A 21,153-nucleotide genomic window follows, 5' to 3' on the forward strand; every position below is an offset into this window, starting at 1 on the left:
AAAGAGGAAAGGAAAAGAAGAATGAGCATGAATGAATTAATGGAGTGAACATAAATAGAAAGATGGTAGGCTTAAACAAAACAAAATATATCAATAATTAAATATAAATGAACTAAACACTCCAATTAAGAAAGTCGGTGATTACAAAGCAACTTCAAAATTGGCCTTCATATTCTTTTATGAAATGTAGTACATATAAATGTTTACATATACTTTTATATAAATTAGAGCGCTCTACAAGCAAACTAAAATACTATGTAATATTTGACTCTAAAGATTACATAAATTAAATATAAAACTCAATCTGGCTGCTCTATATGTTAATATCATGCCACTGAACTCACTCCAAGAGAGGAGAAAGAGTAGTTACAAGATAAGCTTTATACTGACTCTGAAAAGGCCTCAGAAATTCAGTTATTACTTTGGTGAAGTTACTGTGGTAACTGATCCTCTACCTCTTTAGACCTCAATCTGTCAGCACACTGAGTTGTGCTTTTCTTAAGGGACAAATTCAAACTCCTATTATATGACTGATTTATAAATATCAAAATAACTATTATTATGGCCATATATTTACTTGAAAATCTCAACTGCCACAAGAACTAAATTATTCATATCTTTACAACCAATTCAATATCTCACCACAAGCAGACCTCAAGGAATGAAATCAGAATGCTGCTGATTAAATGTGGAATCAAACAAGATAAGTTAGTTAGTTAAATGAAGCAATTTTTACCAGACTAAGACATTTTGATATTTCCATCTCCACAACAGGAATGGTCTTGCCAAAAATAACTGACGTTCAGTGGCTAAGGCTTTCATTCTCTTGGCTGTGTTTTTTCCATGTTTCAATAGCTAATCAATCTTTCTTTCCAATGAAAGGCTTTATGTAGACAAACTCGATATATTCCACTGAATTAAATTTAAATCTTACTGTAAAGGGCCTAGAGTTGTTCTGTTTCTTAAAGGTGAATTGGTCTGTCTTTGCTTGGTGTCAGTACATACTGATGCTACAGTTTATATTTTTAGAGCATTATATCATTTTCAACTATTTGGGGGATTGATTTTCATCTAACAAATATTTATTGAGCACCTGCTATGTGACAAGCACTACTGGAGATACAGCAGTAACAAAACTGAAAGTACTCACAACCATAATCATAACAACAAATGCTGTCAGCTTGAGAGAAACTCTAAGTAGCAAACCCTTTTTTTAAGGTATCCAGTTCAGAAAACAGCCTGAGAACATTGGACAGCTCCTACTAATCCAAAAGTAGATGAAAAAGAAAAATTAGCAACTGAAAAGAAGGCAAAATAATTCCTTATCTGCTACATTTTTCTGTAGCTAATTTGCTATTTGGTAACCATATTTATTTCCTCTGCTGTATTCATGTTAAATCAACATTAGCTCTTAGAACCCTAATATTATACCTATCGTTGCTACTACTACTAAAAACATGAAATTGGATCGTTTTTCTTTTTAACATTCAAATCATCTCTGCCTTAACAACATTAAAATGTACAAGCTCCAAACATTCTAGTCCTTAACTATTTTCTCCTAGTCATCTTCAGGTTGACAGAATTAAGACTGATTATATATTCAATACAAGAAAAGTATCTGGTTGAAAATGTACTTTTTTTTTTTGAAAATGTACTTTTAATTAACACTTGCCTGTACAGTACTGCTTTCTCCTACATTACCTCAAGTTAAAGAGAAAAGCGAAAATAAAAGCTTAATACTAAATTCTGCTCAAAGATAGTGATCCCTAGTACTAAAAAAAATTCCTCTCTTTTAAACAGGTATAAAACTAGAAGGAAGAGAAATAAACAGTGGAGAAAGTGACCCACTGAAAAAAGTAGAAACTATTAAAAATAACATGTATAAGAAACTGCCAAACATTTCTCCAAAGAACTTGTATCATTTTCACTTTACCAATGTAGGTGAGAGTTCCAATTCATCTATGTCTTTGCCAACCCTTTAGCCCTTTAAGCTTTAGCCATCACAGGAAATATGAAACAGCATCTCACTGAGTTTTCATTTTCATTTCCCTGATGGCTGACTTTTAATATCTTTTCATATGCTTATTGATCATTTATATCTTTTTTTGGTAAAGCTTCTGTTCATATCTTTTGCATTTTCTTTATGGGGTTGTCTTCATGAATTTGTAAGAGCATCTTTATACTTTGTGTAATTCAAGTCCTTCGTCAGATATATGCATTGTGAATGTTTCTCCCAGGTTGTGGTAGCCTTTTTATTTCATTAATGTTGTCTTTCAAGGAATGAAAATTTTAAATAGTGATGACGTCTAATCTGTCAATTTTTTCTTATATGGCTAATTTTATATGTACTGCCTATGAAATTCTGACTAAACCAAAGGTCATAAAGATTTTCTGTGTTTTTATCTAGAAATTTTATAGATTTACATTTTACTTTAACATTTCTATCCATAATTCATTTTAAGTTAATTTTTGTCTGTTATGAGAAGCATAAGTCAAGATTCATTTTATTTTCCACACTGACATTTAGTTGTTTCAGTATCATTTGCTAATAAGAGTACCCCTTCCTCAATAAATTATCTTGGCGCCTTTCCCAAAAAGTGTATACGTGAGTTTTTCTGGAATCACTATGCTGTTCCACTGATCTATATCATATGACCTGGCAATTTTACTCATAGGTATTTCACTTACAGAAATGAAAATGTATGTCCACCAAAGTCTTGTACATGAATGTTCATAGCGGCTTTGCTCATAACAGATGTCCATCAGAGGTAAATGAATAAATTATATCATCTATACAATGAAATACTCAGCAAAAAAAGATTACTGATACAAGTAATGACAAGGATGAATTTCAAAAATATTATGCTAAGAGAAGCCGGACACAAAAGAGTAAATACTGTACGATTGCATTTATATGAAATTCCAGTACAGGGAAAACTTATCTATAGTAAGAGAAAGTAGATTTGGAGATTGTCTGGAAGCAGGGTTGGGGATTGATTACAAAGGAGCAAGAGGAAACTTTTTATAGTAATAGAAATGTTCTAAATCTTGATTTTGGTGATGTTTACATGGGTACATATATGCCCATTATATTTGACATACACACATATATGACATATGTTACAGCTCACTGAACTGTACACTTAAAATGGGTACATTTTACTGCATATAAATTATACCTCAATAAAGTTAAAGAGCAACATGATTTTAACAATTTGTAAAATGTAACCCATCTCAAAAAATCTCAAATTTCTTCTAGTTAATACCAGAAAAAGCAGTAGAAGACCACATCACCTTTACGAATTAGAGCTTTTTACAATGAAAAGCAAAATGGCACTGTCTAGAAGAGCACTTTCTAATAGAGCTTTCCACAATGATGAAAATATTCTATATCTGTGCTGTCAAAAACAGTAGCCACTAGCCACATGTAGCTATTGAGCATATGAAATATGACTAGTACAAATAAAAATGAAAGAGTAAATTTATTTTATTTTAATTAATTTAAATATAAATAGCTACATGTGGCTATTGGACAGCCGAAGTCTAAGAGAATATATAGGTATAAAAAAATCCACTGGAACACAATATATAAGCCTCTTAGTAAGGTAATAGAAACAAGTATATTCTTGGAAAAGAGCATAAAATTGAAACAGAGGAAAGATACAGTAATAACTGGGGACTTCACAACTGTCAAAATATCTACTGAAAAAATATTTTTAACTATATGCAGTTTTCTAACAAATTCTTGATAAGCCAGATTAATTTTCTTTTATCAGTAGATTAATAAAGAAGAGAACTATAACTCTGGATGTATTTCTAACTAAGAATGAAGAACAGGTTTGAGTGGAAATGCCAGGAAACAGGGAGAAAGTGTTCATATAATTTTAGAGTTCACGTCAGACAAGAGAGGAAATACTGGCACAGTTAGATATGATACAGATCAGTAAAACGGATTTCAAAAGCTTCATTTAAATAACAGGCTATGAATTCATAACTCAAGTGAAAAAGGAAAGGCTACAGAGAGACTTTAAAAATTAAAATTTCTATAAACAATTACAAATAATCTACAAAACAGGAAAAACAAAAATTATCTAAGAAGACCAGTCAACAGAGCTACAGAAAATTCACCCACAAAGTTCAGATTTAAAAGATATAAACAACAGGGGAAAAAAGGAAATATCCCAGATGAATACAAAAGAGTAGCACATATAAAGGAGCATAAAAAATGGGAAGGACAAAAGAAAAGGCTTGGAGTGGGGGAATGTTTAAACCAAAAGAACAATAATAATAAGGTAGAATTCTACAAATTAGCTGTATAATGCTAGAGGCAGAAATAAAGCAGGAACTCCTAAATTCCCTTTCCATTTCCATCTTCTATGTCCAACAGAATGCTGCTCTGATTCAATAACTCAAGAGTGTGAGTACATGGCATTTCTCTAGATTAAAAGCACTTTCTAAATTGCTATTTAAGCAAGGCTATTTCATATTTCTTAACAGCTAGCAACAGAAAAATCGTTGACATTCCAAGATTACACACATCGGTAAAGCAGATAGTAAGCAATCAATAATTCAGAACAGGTAATTCGCCAAGTTCTTTTTACCACTTCATCTGAATCTTGTAGTCATAAAATTAAAATGGCAAGAGAGGCAGGGCATTATAAAACTGTTTGAGTAGAGTATCACTAATTTCCTTTTTTTCCAAAGAGTTCATAAAAATAATTAAAGAAAAATAAACGAAAAAAATAAATAAGTTGAAGGTAGGGTCAGTACACATCTACAAATCAAAGAAAAAGTATGTAAGGCTAATAAACATCACAAACTTGCTTATCCCACAATTAAAGAATGCAATCAAAAATAAAATTACAACAAAATGCAAAAAGTTCAAGTTTGGTAATATTGTTTGCCAAGGTTGTTAGAAGGGAACAATACTGTCTTATGTATTGACAAGAATATTAAATACCACTTTTTAGTGTAAAAGTTTAAACCATGGACCCACTGATCCTAGCAACTCCACTGCTAAGAATTTACCTTAAGGATATACTTGCAAAAAACACCAGATACACAAATGAAAAAGTTTATTAGAGTACTTTTTTTAATAGCCATAAACTGGAATAACCTAAATATGTATCAGAGCGTACTGTTTTTTATGGTATCATCATAAAATGGAATAAAAAACAGCCAACTGTCTATGGCCATGCTATCCTGAACAAGCCTGATCCCGTCTGATCTCGGAAGCTAAGCAGGGTCAGACCTGGACAGTACTTGGATGGAGATCACCTAGGAAGACCAGGTACTGTAGGCATAAAAAATAAATAAAAAATAAAAAAATAAGGGATTGTAAGCTGACAAGGTCCTTGCAATCTGTGAGGTTGACCAAGGGTTATCTCGCCTAAAATAAAAACAGCCAATAAAAGAATTATATCTCCTTGCTGATACAGAAAATTCCTGAGTATGTTAAGCAAAAAAAAAAAGCGAAAAGTAGAACATGCGGTATGTTCATTACCATCTGTTTTTCTTAAAAAGGGGTTAAAAATGAAAACAATTTTTAAAAGAATACATGAAACTTTTAACTGTAGATATCTTTGGGAAGAAAACCTGAGGATAGAAAGTATAAAGTAGGAGAAAATTTTAAGGGATACTGTCATCTTTAGGTTGCTGAGCCTTCAAAATCATTCTAATTTTAACAGAATTTCAAGAGGTAAGAAGCAAAAACTCCCTTCCCTGCCTTTCTCTCATCACGTGTGCAGGCTTAGACTAATTCAGTCCTCCTGCTCTGGATACTGAATTCTCTGTAGTGAGAACAAGGTGCAGAGGAGCCAGAGATTATTCAGAGACAGCTCCAGAGGGGCTGAACGTTTATGAGCATAGTCACCAATATCCGGTCATGGCAGCAGTACCTAGGACAGCAAGTGTCCAAGAAACAATGTCAAAAGCAGAGAATACTCTTATTGTAACCTCGTGACCATGTCTTGCTTCCCTTAGCTTCTGCAATCTTCAAAGCCTGGTTCTCTAACTATAAACTATGAGCTATCAAATATTTTTCAAAAAAATTCTTTTCTTATTAAGTTAGACTTACTTTTGGTCATGTGCAACCAAGAACCCTGACTTCTTTCTTTTACAGTATTTTTCTATAGGTTTTGTGGGGGTAGGGCAGGGAAGTTCTTTTTTTATTTTTTGCTTTGTTGGTTTTTTTCATGAGGGCTGGTGAAATCATACTTTTATGTGTGCTCCCTTTAATATTTGAACTTTATGATTTCTTATCTAGCACTCTGGGCAACAGTGAAACTAGCAGGAGAATAAATAATCTATTTAAAAGAAAATATCACAGCATTTTTAAAGGGGGGGGGAGGGTAAATTCTCTCAAAGAACTTGAATATTACTTAGGGAAACATTCACTATGGCTACCCCTCCCACTTCCTCCTCTTTCCTCCCAAGGATTTCATGCCCACAACTGGCTCATTGCCTTCCTTATAAGTTTGATACAATGGAAAGGCGGAAAAAAGCAAGAAAACAGCATTTCCAAAGGGAAATGAGAAAATTTAACTGTAGATACTTAGAAAGTAGAGACAAAAACTTAGACAAGAGCAGAGGGGTAATACCCACAAAACTTGGAAAATCTAAAATACAAATCTTTCTAATACAACTATACCTTACTTAAAATAATTTAAAATCTGAATTTATTAAAGACAATTATGAGAATAAAGTCTTCATTTTTTGTCTTTACTTTCTAAATAAGCTGCCAAAGTGCATTTTAAAATTATTTTTGTCAAAATAATATATAAACATATGTATTTCAAAAGATAAGAAAGTATGTAATGAAAAATTAGTGGAGAGAAGATGGCAGAGCAGGAAGCACCAGGAATCCACCTCCCGATCTAGACAAAAATTGTATGGGCATAACCTATCTGATTAACTATTTTAGAACTCTGGAGTCTTTAAAAGCTTGCAGCTTCCAAGGGAAGGCTTAGGCAGTAAATCATAGTTAATTTAGTCAATTTCAACTTTAAATGTGGTTGCCACTCCCCACCTAGCTTCCCCTTCACCCTTCCAATCATCCCCCACACCTGCAGGAGCCACGGCACCAGCTTGTGGGACTCTGTACCCTAAGTATCAGGGATTTGTGTTCAGATTCTTAACTTCTGCTTCTGATTACAGATGTGCAGGCTATAAGCCCCACTGACTGAAAGAGCTTCCAGAGGATTTTTAGATCCAGAGCCTTTTTTTTTTTTTCCTTAAATTTCCCCCTCTTTTCCTCTTTTGGGAACCAGACACAAGAAATATGATTTCTATGTACAGGTGTTTGTTTGAATGTAAGTTTTCAATTCCTTTGGGTAAATACCCAAAGGGGTATAATTTCTTGAGTGTATGGAGTATGTTTACTCTAAGAAACCCAAAGGGGTGCAATTTCTTGAGTGTATGGAGTATGTTCACTCTAAGAAACCACCAACTGTCTTCCAAAGTGGGTGTATCATTTTACATGCTGTGGATTTTTTATATACTACCATATTGTATAGGAGCAGAGTATAAGAATCATACTGGATGATTCCACCTAAATGACATTCTTAGAAAAGTCAAAACTATGGAGACAGTAAAAACATCGGTGGTTGCCAGAGGCTGGAGAAAGCGAAGGATGAACAGGAGAAGCACAGATAACTTTTAGGGCAGTGAAACTACTCTGTATGATACTATTATGGTGGATACACATCATTATAAATTTGTCCAAAGCACACAGAATGTATAACATCAAGAGTGAATTCTAATGTAAACTATGGACTCTGGACAATAATGATGTGTCAGCGTAGGTTCATCTATTATAATAAACATACCACTCAGGTGGAGGACATTAATAACGAAAGAGGCTTTGCATGTGTGAATGTAGGGGGTATATGGGAAATCTCTGTACCTTCTGCTCAGTATAGTGACAAATGCAAAATGGCTCTATAAAAGTCTATTTTAAACACATACACACACACACACGCTCCACAACTAATATGATATGCAATGGTAAAAAACAAAAGTTTTTCTGCTAAGGTCAATAATGAGACAGGAGCCCTATTTTCACCCCTTTTATTCAACATAGTACTAAACATTCGAGCCAGAGCAATTAGGCAAGAAGGAAAAATAGACATCCAAATTGGAAAGAAGTAATATTATTTGCAGATCACATGATCGTATATGTAGAAAACCCTAAAGACTGCATGCGCGTGCACGCGCACACACACACACACACAAATTAACGTGTAAATCATTTGCATTTCTATACACTAAACAATGAAAGATCAAAAAAGGAAAATTAAGAAAACAATTATAGTTAGAATAGCATCAAAAAGAGTAAAATATTATGAATTAACTTAGCCAAGGAGGTAAAATACTTGTACACAGAAAACTACAAAACACCGTTGAAAGAAATTAAAGACCTAAAAAATGGAAAAACACTCCATGTTCATGGATTAGAAGACTTGATATTGTTAAGATTTCAATACCATTCAATGCAATCTACAGATTAATGCAATTTCTACCAAAAACCCACTTTTTTTTTTTTTTTACCAGAAATACAAATTCCACTTTAAAATTCATGTGGACTCTCAAAAAACCAAAACAATTTTGAAATGAAAGAACGAATTTGTAGGACTCACAATTCCTGATTTCAAAATTTGCTATAAAGCTACAAAGTGTGGTTGGTACTGGCACACAGACGTATACCAACGGAACAAAATAGAACCCTCAGAAATAAACCCTTTTATGTGTGGTCAAATCATTTTTGACAAAGGTGCCAAGACCACTTAATGCAGAAAGGACAGTCTTTTCAACAAATGGGCTGCTGGACCCTTATCTTACACCATATATCAAACTTAATTCAAAATGAATCAAAGGTCTAAATGACAGACAAAACAGAGGAAAAGCTTCATGACATTGGATTTAGCAATGATTTCTTAGATGTAACAATAAAGGCACAGGCAATAAAAATTCGATAAATTGGACTGCATCAAAATTTAAAACTTTTGTGCATCAAAGGATACTATCAAAGTAAAAAAGCCACTCATAGAATGAGAATATACTTGCAAATCATATATCTGATAAATTAATATCCAGAATATATAAAGAACTCTTAAAACTCAACAACAAAAAGCCAAACCATCCAATTTGTAAACAACCAAGGGACTTGAATAGACCCTTCTTCAAAGATATATGAATGATCAATAAGTACACGAAAAGATACTCAATATCACTTATTATTAGGGAAATAAAAATTAAAATCACAATGAAACAACACTTCACTCCCATTAAGAAAGTTATTTAAAAAAAGTCCAAAAAGTAACAAGGGTTAACGAAGATGTGTTGAAACTGGAACACTGGTGTACTGCTGGTGGGAATGTAAAATGATACAGCTACTATAAAAAACCATATGGTTGTTCTTCAAAAAATTAAAAAGAATTACCATTTGATCCAGCAATTTCACTTTTGCATGTATACCCAAACAAATTTAAAGGGGCTTAAACATATACTGTTACACCCATGCTTGTACCAGCATTATTTACAATAGTTGAAAGGAAAAGCAACCAGAGTGTTCATCAATGGATGAATGGATAAACAGAATGTGGTATATATACATGAAATGGAAGGAAATTCTGACACATACCACACCATGAATGAACCTTTAAGACATTATGTTAAGTGAAATAAGTCACAAAAAGACAAATACTGTATGATTCCACTTATATATAAGGTACTTAGAACAGTCAAATACATAGTGACAGAAAACGGAACAGTGGCTACCAGAGGCTGGGACTAGGAAGAATGGAGTTACTGTTTAATGGGTATGTTTTAGTATGGAATAAAAAAGTTTTATAAATGGATAGTGGTGATGGCTACACAACACTGTGAATGTACTTAATGCCACTAAAGTGCACACTTAAAAATGATTAAAAGGGTAAATTTTATCTTATATATATTTTACCACAATAAAAAAAAAACTACTCATCTCCAGTTCTATTCATCTTCAAACCGATATTCCTGGCTTCTCTCCTAAAAGCAACCACGCCCAACTACTTGGATTCTTTTTCCTGGTATTTAATTCAGCACCTCTATTTGTTATAATGCTGCTTCTTGTAGATTTATTAATTACCTACATATTTTCTGACATGGTAGAGGCATGGTACAAAACCACAAAACCAGTAGTATCTGCAGACATATGTTTCTCTTAATCCCACTTAAATAGTAGTATCAAAATTTGGGGTTGAATCAATCAATAGAAGTTAGTAACTGCTTCCTTTTCTAATTCATCTATTTTTCTAAGAATCTACTGCATCTTTTCCCCAAATAGTTCAATATCTCCACCTATGTCTTTTTTTTTCTTTTCTGAACCTCTCTTTTTTCCTGAACTGGTTGCTCTTCAGCTTGTGGTACAGGTGTCATCCTGAGATTTTTCCTTATTGCTTGAGTTGGATCCTCTCTTTATTGGAGCCCTTTTCTTTCATGGTTGATTCCCTTGTTTTGCTAGAGCAAATCTTCTAGTACTCTACTAAGAAATGTAGCATGGGTTACATTTCTTTTTTTAATGTTTTAGTGTTTTCCTACTTTTGCACTTGATTGTTTAGATAGATATAGAATTCTAGGCTGAATGCAGAACTTACGAAGTGCTGTTCTTCCATCTTTAATTCTATTGCTGAGAAATTAGATGCCATTTATATTTTTAATCCTTTCTAACTGATCCTGAAAGCTGCTGAAACATCTTATTATTTTTGTTGTTCTTAAAGAAGTTTTATAATAATTTGTTTGGTATTGGCCTCTTTTCATTTATTGTGCTTGATAATATACAGGTCTTTTCAATCTGAAGACTCAAATCCTAAAGAAATTTTCTGATGTAATACTAGAAAAGCTCTTTCTTATTTCCCACACTGTGGGGACCAACACCATATTAGACCAAAAAAAGGACAACAAAAGGCTAGATCAGTGTTTAGTTTCCAGTTTTTTTCCTCTGATGTACAGAATTACAGGATTATTAGAGAAATGAGCTTTGGAATCTGGGCTCAACCCTCAACCTCAACATTTGCCAGTTGTGGCACTTGGGAACATTAACTTCTTTTAAACTATCTATAAGATGGGATAGGCTTACTGTAGAGATTTAACACGATGACATGTCAACTGCTTAAACAACAATAACATATGTATATAAATAAATATACAATCAATATTATCTATTACGAAAATATCAAAAATTGTATTGGTGTAGATAATATAAACATTGTCAAATCCATCAAAATCTGCTATTTGTAAGGAAACGAGACTGGCAAAAGAGGTGGGAGGAAGCCAATGGGTACAGGTGATAATATGTGTTAGAACTTATATAGGTGATTGCAAAGCACTGTGAAGGTGCTAAATGTCACTGAACTGTACACTTTAGAATAGTTAATTTTGTTATGTGATTTTTCACCTCAATAAAGTAAAAAAAAAAAAAAAAGCAGAAAATAGAAGTGATATGAGGGAAGTCAAAAGTTGTTGGAAAGGGAGAATGACACTGATACTTTCCTCTAAATTATTTTGAATAATCTCTATAATCTGTAAACATTAAATTCTCTAAATAATCTCCTTCATTTCTCTTTAATAGAATAGGCAATAATGATAATGTTGGGATAACAAACACTTCTTTTTTTTTAATTGAAAATCAGCATACAATTAAGGTTGATTAAAAGATCAACATATAATTAAGAGAAGAACATTTGAAAATTTCTTCAATAAGAAAATGTATAAAACAGAAAAGAAGATGGATTCTTTGAATCTGTGATACAGCTGTTTATATATGGGCAAAAAACTGATAGTATACAAAACACGAGATAATGTCTTTTTTAAAAAGTCATTATATATCTGAAGAGTGAGCTCTAAGCATTTCCTTATAATATGGGAATCTTGCCACATCTAAAATCTTTCCAATAACAGAGAAGGAAGTAAATTATTTCCTAATTAGGACTACAGGAAAATATTGTTACATGCATCTTTTTTCATTTTCAACATTTCCCAAATTGTGTTCTATAAAACACTGTATAGAAAGATTTAATATACTACAAAAAAAAAAAAAAGAAATAGACAAGGGGAAGGGAGAGAGGGAAAGAAAAATAAAATAAAAAGGTAAGGAAAGCAGCATATTAGAATTTCACTCAAGAGATTTATTACAGTGCCCTGGTCATACTAAAGGTTCTGCATTAAGAAAGCAAATTCATCTCTATTATACCTACAAATTCCTGATTTATTAGGCACAAAACAGTTCTCAAGCTGTGTCTAAACACATGAAACACCAATCTGTTAAAGACTGCTTACATTTATGAGATAACATATAAATTAGATAACTTCAATATTAGCCTGAGGAATAAGGCTAACATACATATCAAAGTGTAATCAATTATCTGAATAAAATATTATTTCATATTTTTCATCTAGTCAGGGAAAAAGTTAGGAGGAGAGAAGGTGATAGATAACAAGAGGAAATGAAGAGAAACAATCTGGGAAGAGTTAGCTCTTCAAACATCCCTTTCATAAAAGGGATGTCTCTATCCTGTCTCTATCCTGTCATTCTCATTGCTTATTAAACAAAACATTTGCATTTAAGATAATAAAAAGTTTCATCTTGGTTCACTTTTTTCCTTCTCTCCCTTTATGTTTATTTTTTCATTTATTTTTAAAACTTTGTTTATTTGTTTATTGTCCTAGCAGGTAACCTGGAAAGGCAAAGTTAAATATTTGTCACAAAAGTACTCTGAGTATCTCAAGTGTGAAATTCACATTGCCATAAGAAATCATATTCCAAACAGTTAAATAATACTGAACAATTTAATCATGAAGGTATTTGTAATTTGAGTTTATTTTAATCAAAGCAATGATGTACAACAACAATAAAGTGTGAATTCTGCATAAAAACTTCCCGTTTGGGGAAAAATAATAGGAAAAAAATGGAATTACAAAAAAGGTAATATTCTTTAGACATCTCAATAGAGAGGATAAAGAAAAATCCAACTGAAAACAGTTTTGTTAACAAAAAGATATAAGAAAGTAAAGACATTTTTCAGAGACATTATCATCTTCAAACCAAAAAGAAACTACTACTGATTATTACTATTATCTCCAATACAATGTAAAGCAATTAACGAAATCAATCATTTTGGTACTGGAGGCAACCATTCCCTTGGCAAGGTTAATCCTAACAGGCCAATTACTTAGAAATTATTTATTTTCATTTTAGTTCATCAAAAAAACAATATCTTCCTTCCCAGTCACTATTCATCATTTCTCTCATAAAAAAAGGGGAGTGGGGTGAACAACTGAAGCGAACAAAGCCTTAGAGGCCATTTATCTCCTAAATTTAAAAAAAAAAAAGCAAAACAAAAGCAAGTACAGAACAGCTTTTATTTCAGCTGATAATTCATTTTTTATATGCTATTACCATTACCATTACCAAAGGGTAACAAAAATCAGTCAGCTACAGCAACCACTGGCTAAATAAATTTCCATACACGTAAAACTTTTTTTAGGAATAACAGATTTGAAAAAGTTAAAACCTAGATAAAATAAACTAGATACATTAAAGCAGATAAAATAAACTTCACCTTGGTTACTGATTATAAACTAAATGTTTGAATCTTAATTCAAAGGAATAAAAGCAGTGATTATAAAGTCAGAAGATGACAGATCAAAATAATCCCCAGCATAGTACTTTCTTGGTGAAGTTATTACAATCTAACATCTGATAATCAAATTTTTAACTCCAGAAATTGGACTTTATCAATAACCTAAAAGATGATCACTCAGCTTCAGTGACTAACTCAGAAGAGAATAATTCACATTCAGAAGAGAACAATGAAAAAACTAACATGACAGATTAATTTACCACAAAGATATCTTTACAGTTATCAGAAAACTTAAACTCTACTCAAGAGTACTCACTTATGCTCTTTCCTAGTACGAGTACTAATATGACTTGGTTGAATTAGTAGTTGGTTAAACAGAGAATTATAGTATTGTGAAGTAGATCATCTTATGAGATAGCTTGTTTAGGACATAAAGAGGACTGATAAACACTCTTACACATAGCAGAGAATACATGTCTGGTGACTGCACTGTTCATTTCCCAGATCCTCCATCTCTCGATTCAAACTTTACTTCCCCCATTCCTTTTTTTTCTATCACCTACTGCAGTTTCTGTTGACTGTGTCACCACTGACAAAGCCATATCAAACTGTTACTCCCAAGGATCTTTGATGTTAAGCATCCTTCCATTGTGTCCTACCTATGAGAAGGCAAATCCATTTCCCTATTTCCAATTCCTTAAGTAGTACTTCTAACAGCCTTTGTACCACCTATAACTATAACAGAAACCACAAAAAAAGTAGTTTTGGGTTATTTTGTAGTTTCTGTAGAAACCAAAATTTAATACTGAACACAATATAAACATTACAAAAATCCATATGGACACAACTAAGTGCTCCAAAAAAATGTAAATATACTTTGGTTCAAAGCAAATTGCTAAAAACTAACAACTTATAGCTAGCTCATATAAGAGTATATGCGTATATGTATATATATATATAGGCTTAGGTACTCAGATAACTATTATAAAAAGGATTCTACATCTCTGAATAATGCTTTACCGAGTGCTTTACAACCCATAATATGTAATTCTCATAACCACTAAACATTTAAGTTTGAAGTCTCCAAGAAAGATACTTTACCATCTGAAAAAAGGTAGAAAATAATCCAAAATTTTAATTTTTAAAAGCCATCAAAGTTCCTACTGATATTTAATTTATTCACCCACATATATTTTTGCTCTGAAATCAAAAAATATATTGACTGTTTACACAGCAGATACAAAGTCTCTCAAAAAAAATCATATACTTTTTGGTCAAAATATGTTAAAAATTATTTAAGTAGGCCTTTTCAATGTGCTTTCTTCTGAACTGAATGATAATTACACTAAGAAAATTATACAAAATTATAAAACAGATGTTAGGCTTTGGTATGCCCAGCAATTTCTTTCTAGATCTCTTGTACCAAATACTCCTTTAGGTGCTTGGTGTGCTTATGCCCCATTATAAACTGTTCTACATAAAAGTAGATAGTATCTGTACCTAAAGATAAATACAATTAAGTGAATAAATGCACTCAAGGTTTTTAAGCCTAATCCCAATTTTGGAAAAAAAGTCAAAAAATAAAAATCCCAGTGCAATGGATCCAGGCATTAACTTGCTGAGGGGCACTTTATATAGAATCCATGAAATCATATCACATACCCCTGATTATGTAAAAGGTCTGCTCTTATCAAATGAGTTAGCCTATTAAGGTCCATTAGGTACATTAAGCAAAAAAAAAAAAAAAAAAAAAATGGCTGGAGAACACCAACATAATAAAAATAAAGTTCACATCACAAAGCATATCTCTTTCTGTGGTTTTGAAATCTATTCTAAATAAAAATGCAACAGTAATATAATACATCTATATTCAAAATAGAAAATTAAAGAGTTCTTACCTTACTACATCGTCAATATTGTTCCTGTATACACCTTCAAGTCTTTCTGCAGGAAACCCCATAGCAATAATGTTTGGATAAATATCTGAGTACTTAAGTTAAGGAAATATCTGAAATATAAAACAATACAAACCATGTACACACTTAAAACTTTAGCTAATTATAAAAAAAAAAAGCTTTCCCCACTACAGCTATGCTAATAACCACTATGTGTAATTAAGAAATACAAGTAAATACATTAATTCCAAAAAAGATCCTCAAAATGATAACTTGGCAAAATAATTTTCAAATCCCTCTACTTAGTACATTAAAAATGCACCTAAGGTAAAAAGTTACCTTCTTCATTTATAGTATATACATATACATAAAAAACGAAAACCTCAGACTTTATAAATACTAAAGTACTCTGAGACAAAAACCAAAATTCAAAATAAAACAAAAAAAAGCTCCACAACTTCTATATTTTTCATGGTTATAAAAGGTACCATGGTATAGAGAAAAGCAGATACAATTAAGAGTTAGGATGTCATATTTAAGAGCTGGCTATGCCTCTAACCAGTTATATAATTTGAACAAGTCACTTAAACTTTTAGATTTCAATTTCCTATTCCACATGATTAGGCTAAGACAACCACTAAGATCTCGTCTCACCCTTAGTATTTATAACTTGGTAATACTGAACTGAGTTAAAAACTTATTCACATTTCCAAACAAGGTAATCAATATTTAACATGCCCATTCTATTCACTTGTTACACACTATAGTGGGCACAAAACACAAACTTCTACACTCAAGAATTTATATCTAACTATAAAAAACTCACCAACAATGCATTGTGTCCATCATACCAGCTTTAGAGCTCCATCAATCCTCTCTAATCTCATGATTTTCTGACTCGAATCTTTCGAAAAGAGCCAAGCTAATCTGCCTAAAGCCTCTCTTCAATACCATCGCTTAAGTTCGCGGCTCATCAATTTGTGGTCTCATTCATCATCCAAATACAATTCAAACTTCACCAAATACAATACAAAATTCACCAAATCCAGTACCCTTTTCTAGATCTTATTTATTTTCTGCTTTATTATTGAGCTGCTTTCAGTATTATTTTCAATCCAAAAATAATTATCAAATTATTAAAAAATTTTGATATAATTTAAGAAAATGTTATATGTATACTCTATGTTTCATCCATAACATTACTATGTACTGACTGGACAGATTTACAGAATGTTTTAAGAAAAAAATGTGCGCAATAGGGTATAAGTTCACTACCTTTTGTATAAAAGAAATAAATATTTTACAAAAGAAATAACATTTTCTTTTTGGTTAAAAGAAATAATAGTTACACATATTTGCTTGAATTTGAACTCCACCCCCTCAAAACACACACAGAGTGATAACTGAGAAACTAATAAAAATGGGTGTTTCATAGAGAAATGAAGAGGAAAGGGAGAAGCGTAGATTGAAAATAGGCAGAAATAAACCTAATATCAAAATAATAACCAGGAGAAAGGAGTTATTTCAAGGATTATTTGGACACTGCAATTTTATTGTACTTCTTGGTAGGAAGTATTCTAAGAATAAAATGAACTACAAAGAAATGTTAAACTTCTTCTGATTGTTTTTGGTAATATCAAGATTGATATCCTCGAACTTTTTTCTTCATATTGTAGGAAAAACCTATGCTAATAATTTTAAGATTCATGATTTAGTAGTGTAACAGAAAAGTTATCATTATAAAATCAGAAAATCAAGTAAAAACATTAATTGAAAATATCACTATGAACCCAAGTTTATAAAAATCTGTATTTTCTAGGTCTTTTCACGAAATGGCTTAAAAGCACATCACCTTAGCAGCAGTAACACTCCTAGAACTCAGATTTTACCTCTAATATCATGATACACTAAAAGGTACCAAACTCCTTGGTAAAACAGTCGATGCCAGGTCTGGGGCACAAAAGGTACAAGATGAGTCTGGGATACCATTCTGTACTAGAGAGCAAGAAAGATGTACACAGATTAATGGTCTATGTCAAACAGACATAAAAGCTACCTTAAAGAACGTCCAATGACTGAAGTTGTGACAACGTGAATATCAAAGAAAAATTATAAATGATAGTAAATTAAAACATCCTGAAAAAAAATTCCTGAGTCTATAAAGATACTCAAAAAGAGAAAAAGCTAGAACAAAACAACAAAAATCCTTTCCATTCATCACCTATTAAACTGGCTACTGGGATAGTTCTTTACTTTGAAAATTGATAAAAGGAAGATTAGTATTTATCCTACTTTTTCAGTAGGAATTGTATTTCAGGGCAACCAATAGCCCCAATTTGTAAAGGGTAGCTCTACTTTATAGAAAAACACTGGTTAATAAATGTAAAAAAGATAGAATTAGAAAAATCATACTCTGTAAGCCCTAATAAAATTTAAGCAAGGATCAACAAATGGTACTAAACCAACAGGTGAGTGGATAAGGAATCAACTTTCTTATAGAACCAAAATACCACCACACGAAATACTTTCTATGTAAGCAGACAATATAACACTGAGCATTGGGCAGAAAAGACTGCCTTTACCCAATTTCGGTGGTCAATTTCAGCATCACTAAGTCAGAGATCATATAACTTTCAATGTGATACAATATGAAAGACATAGTATCATCTATGATAACCAAGTTATCTTCAACCTGAGACTCCATCAAGCACTTAGATATAAATTTTAATTTACAGAAAACACATGTGATAGAAGAACAAGCTAAATGACATGAGAAGAAACTGGACAAATTCAAAAGGTCTATAGGACATGACCCAGTCTCTTTTCAAATATCTTTTTTAAAAATCAAATATCATTTCAAAAGCTGGGGAGGTGAGAGATGGATAACTATTACTGATTTAGAAAGACTTAAGTGGTCTAACTAACAGCCAAGTTCACAGGTACGATGTTGTTCTGGATACTGTTTTAGACAAACCAGCCATAAAGGACATTTTTGAGCCAACTAATTAATATGATCTAGGTATCAGATGAGATGAAAATTTACTGAAATGAATATGTAGACATTAATGACTAAAAAAATTTCCAAAAGAGAATGCACAGTGTGATATCATTTTAGTAAAAGAATATGTATATCCATATAGTCTTATGTAGACAAAAAGATTACGAACTAAAAGTAGTACTCTCTAGGTGATGAAAATATATTTTTAAATCATTTTTACTTGTTTTGTATTTTCTACAAGGCACCTGCACTGTTTCTATAATAGATTTTTAAAATTATGTTTGCTTTATAATGATCTCCAAGTCTATTTACTAAGTATCATGACAAAATAGTCTTGTCCTGTATGACTGGAAATCAACTATGTAGTTTTAAAAAATGCTGAATTTCTACACCCCCAAATTATATAATAAGACTTAAATAGCATTTACTATGTGCCAGAAACAATTTTTGCCAAAGAATTCACCCCAAACCTCAAAGGTTTCTACTATAAAGATTTAAAAAATATATATTAGGATGATTATTTTTAACATCACAAATATTAGCTATCATTTATTATTCTCAAATAAGAAAGTAGACTCATCTAAAAATGTAGCTCTTAGTTAAATATCAAAATGTTTTGGGATTTTATGTCCATTCATGAGGGAAAAACGCAGAAGAAAACAAAGGCTCGAATCAAGGTTATAGCAGTATAATTCCTGAAAGTGAATAATTACTTTTTAACTGTCTTGGAGACATAATTAGAAAATGGAAAATAACAGTCAAAAACCAAAAAACAAAAAACCAGGCATCAGTAGAGAACCCAAAGCAGTAGGAGCCACCCAATCTAGAATTCCTATCTAAAAAATTCTAGTCAAAAATATCAATTCAAATTATCCAAGTTTTCCTGAGCAATGCAACAGAGAACTATTTTTATTGGAAGAAATAACTATGACTACTAATAAACTTACCTAACCATTAATTTCAATAAGAACGCTAGTAAAATTTTAGCCTTACAGAAAAGCACAGAAGTATAAAGCCCCTTGGAATGCAGTCATTTTCACGAGGACTAAATTCAAATTTATTCTTGCACTATGAATACTAATAAAGTAAATAAATTTGTGACTTGGTTAACTTAATTAAAGTATTTGTCTATAACTACATAAATGGGAATGTTATATACTCATTAAAGTAAATTCAATTGGCTTCCTCCCTCCTTCATTTACCTAATTATTCAAATACCTGTGGAACCGTCTATGGAAGGAGCACTGAGAATTTAAGGCTAAGTAAGCAAAGACTACTGTACTCAAGGGGTTACTTATTCTATCAGAGAAGACAGACACACAGACCTACAACTGTGCCAAAGGCCCTATTATGGACATATTAAGATGTTTTAAGAGGTTTAAGAGAAAAAGCAATTAATTCTGTAGGGGCAGAGATAAAGCTTCACAAAGTAGGTAATATGTTAGATAATCCTTAAGAAGTCAGACATCAGTAGACAAAAAAAGAAACCAGTACAGTTACAACATTCCAAGCAGAGGATAGAGCAGAGATATGAATATACATAAGATATTCTGAAAAAAGTGAGCAGTCCAGTACAGCTCACAAAGCTTTTATTGAGAAGGCAGCAGGACTGAGAGAAGATTAGGTCTAGTTTTGCAGATGCCATGAGGGAGGTTCAATTTAATCATATGGATAAGGAGACAAAGGCCTGGATCAACATGGGAGTCTCTTGCTGAGCAACAATCCATTGCCCTGCAATCTCTTGCTGAGTAACAACCAAACCTTCCTTTAAAAAGAATCTAGGAATTCTGTCTTAAGGTTTCATTTTCCTCAGATTCTCACCTTTTTTATTCATACTGTTTAAGATTTTACACAAGACTTTGGCATCCATCATAAGTTAGAAAGAACATGTGCCAGACAGTAGGCCAAATACATTCTTATTTAATCCTAAAAATCCTACAAAGCAATATTACCATTTCATAGATGACAAAATTGAGGGTCAAAAAGACTGGGTCATTTGCCCAAGGTCCTGAAGCCATTTAGTAAGTTATGACTCAAATCCATTATGCACATAACTCCAAAGCCCAAGCTTTTCATACCACACTGCCTCACGAAAGATTACACTTTTTAAATTTCAAAGTCATTAAAAAAATATAAAATTTTCAAGAAAGTAGGTCCAAATGAACTAATTAAATGTTGAAACTGAAAATCTTCTAAAAGACAAGAGAAAACTCTGACATTTCCAAAACTGATGTCAGCAACCAATGGGTGCTGAATTTTGAGGCAAATATTTCTTATGCCAAGTATTATACCAATAAACAAAATCTTTCTAATGTAACTGCTTTGCTTCTCCATATTTTAAACTTTTTGACATGTTTTTAGGCAATCCAAACCAAGTAAGACAGAAATATGTATAAATATAATACAGAGTAGCCTTAACCTATACTTACAAGATATACTTTTGAATAAGTGGAGTGTTTAACATGAAATTTTCATCTAATGACTTGTAAGTGTTAAGCATAATTATACTAACTAGGTCATTGAAGGAAGCCGAGTATTTTTGTCATCCAGTAATCTACTTGCAGTCAATGTGGAACCATGGTTAAGAACATGTGCCCTAGATAAAGCCAAGCTGCCTTGGACTTGAACCCCAATTTCACTT

General features: G+C 32.1%; 1 protein-coding gene and 1 pseudogene across 2 annotated transcripts in view; one reads left to right on the forward strand and one right to left on the reverse strand.

Moving 5' to 3' along the window:
- PTEN (phosphatase and tensin homolog) overlaps positions 1 to 21,153 on the reverse strand; it is a 79,408-nt gene that overhangs the window by 40,241 nt on the left and 18,014 nt on the right. For both annotated transcript variants that reach the window (XM_011361615.2, XM_023531461.1), the window contains exon 2: positions 15,518 to 15,602. In XM_011361615.2, the coding sequence (XP_011359917.1) occupies positions 15,518 to 15,602 (85 nt within the window). The remainder of the gene's footprint in view (positions 1 to 15,517; positions 15,603 to 21,153) is intronic.
- On the forward strand, positions 5,185 to 5,302 carry LOC111740857 (annotated as a pseudogene).

This window comes from Pteropus vampyrus, unplaced genomic scaffold (assembly GCF_000151845.1).
Source record: "Pteropus vampyrus isolate Shadow unplaced genomic scaffold, Pvam_2.0 Scaffold68, whole genome shotgun sequence".
NCBI classification, from domain to species: Eukaryota; Metazoa; Chordata; class Mammalia; order Chiroptera; family Pteropodidae; genus Pteropus; species Pteropus vampyrus.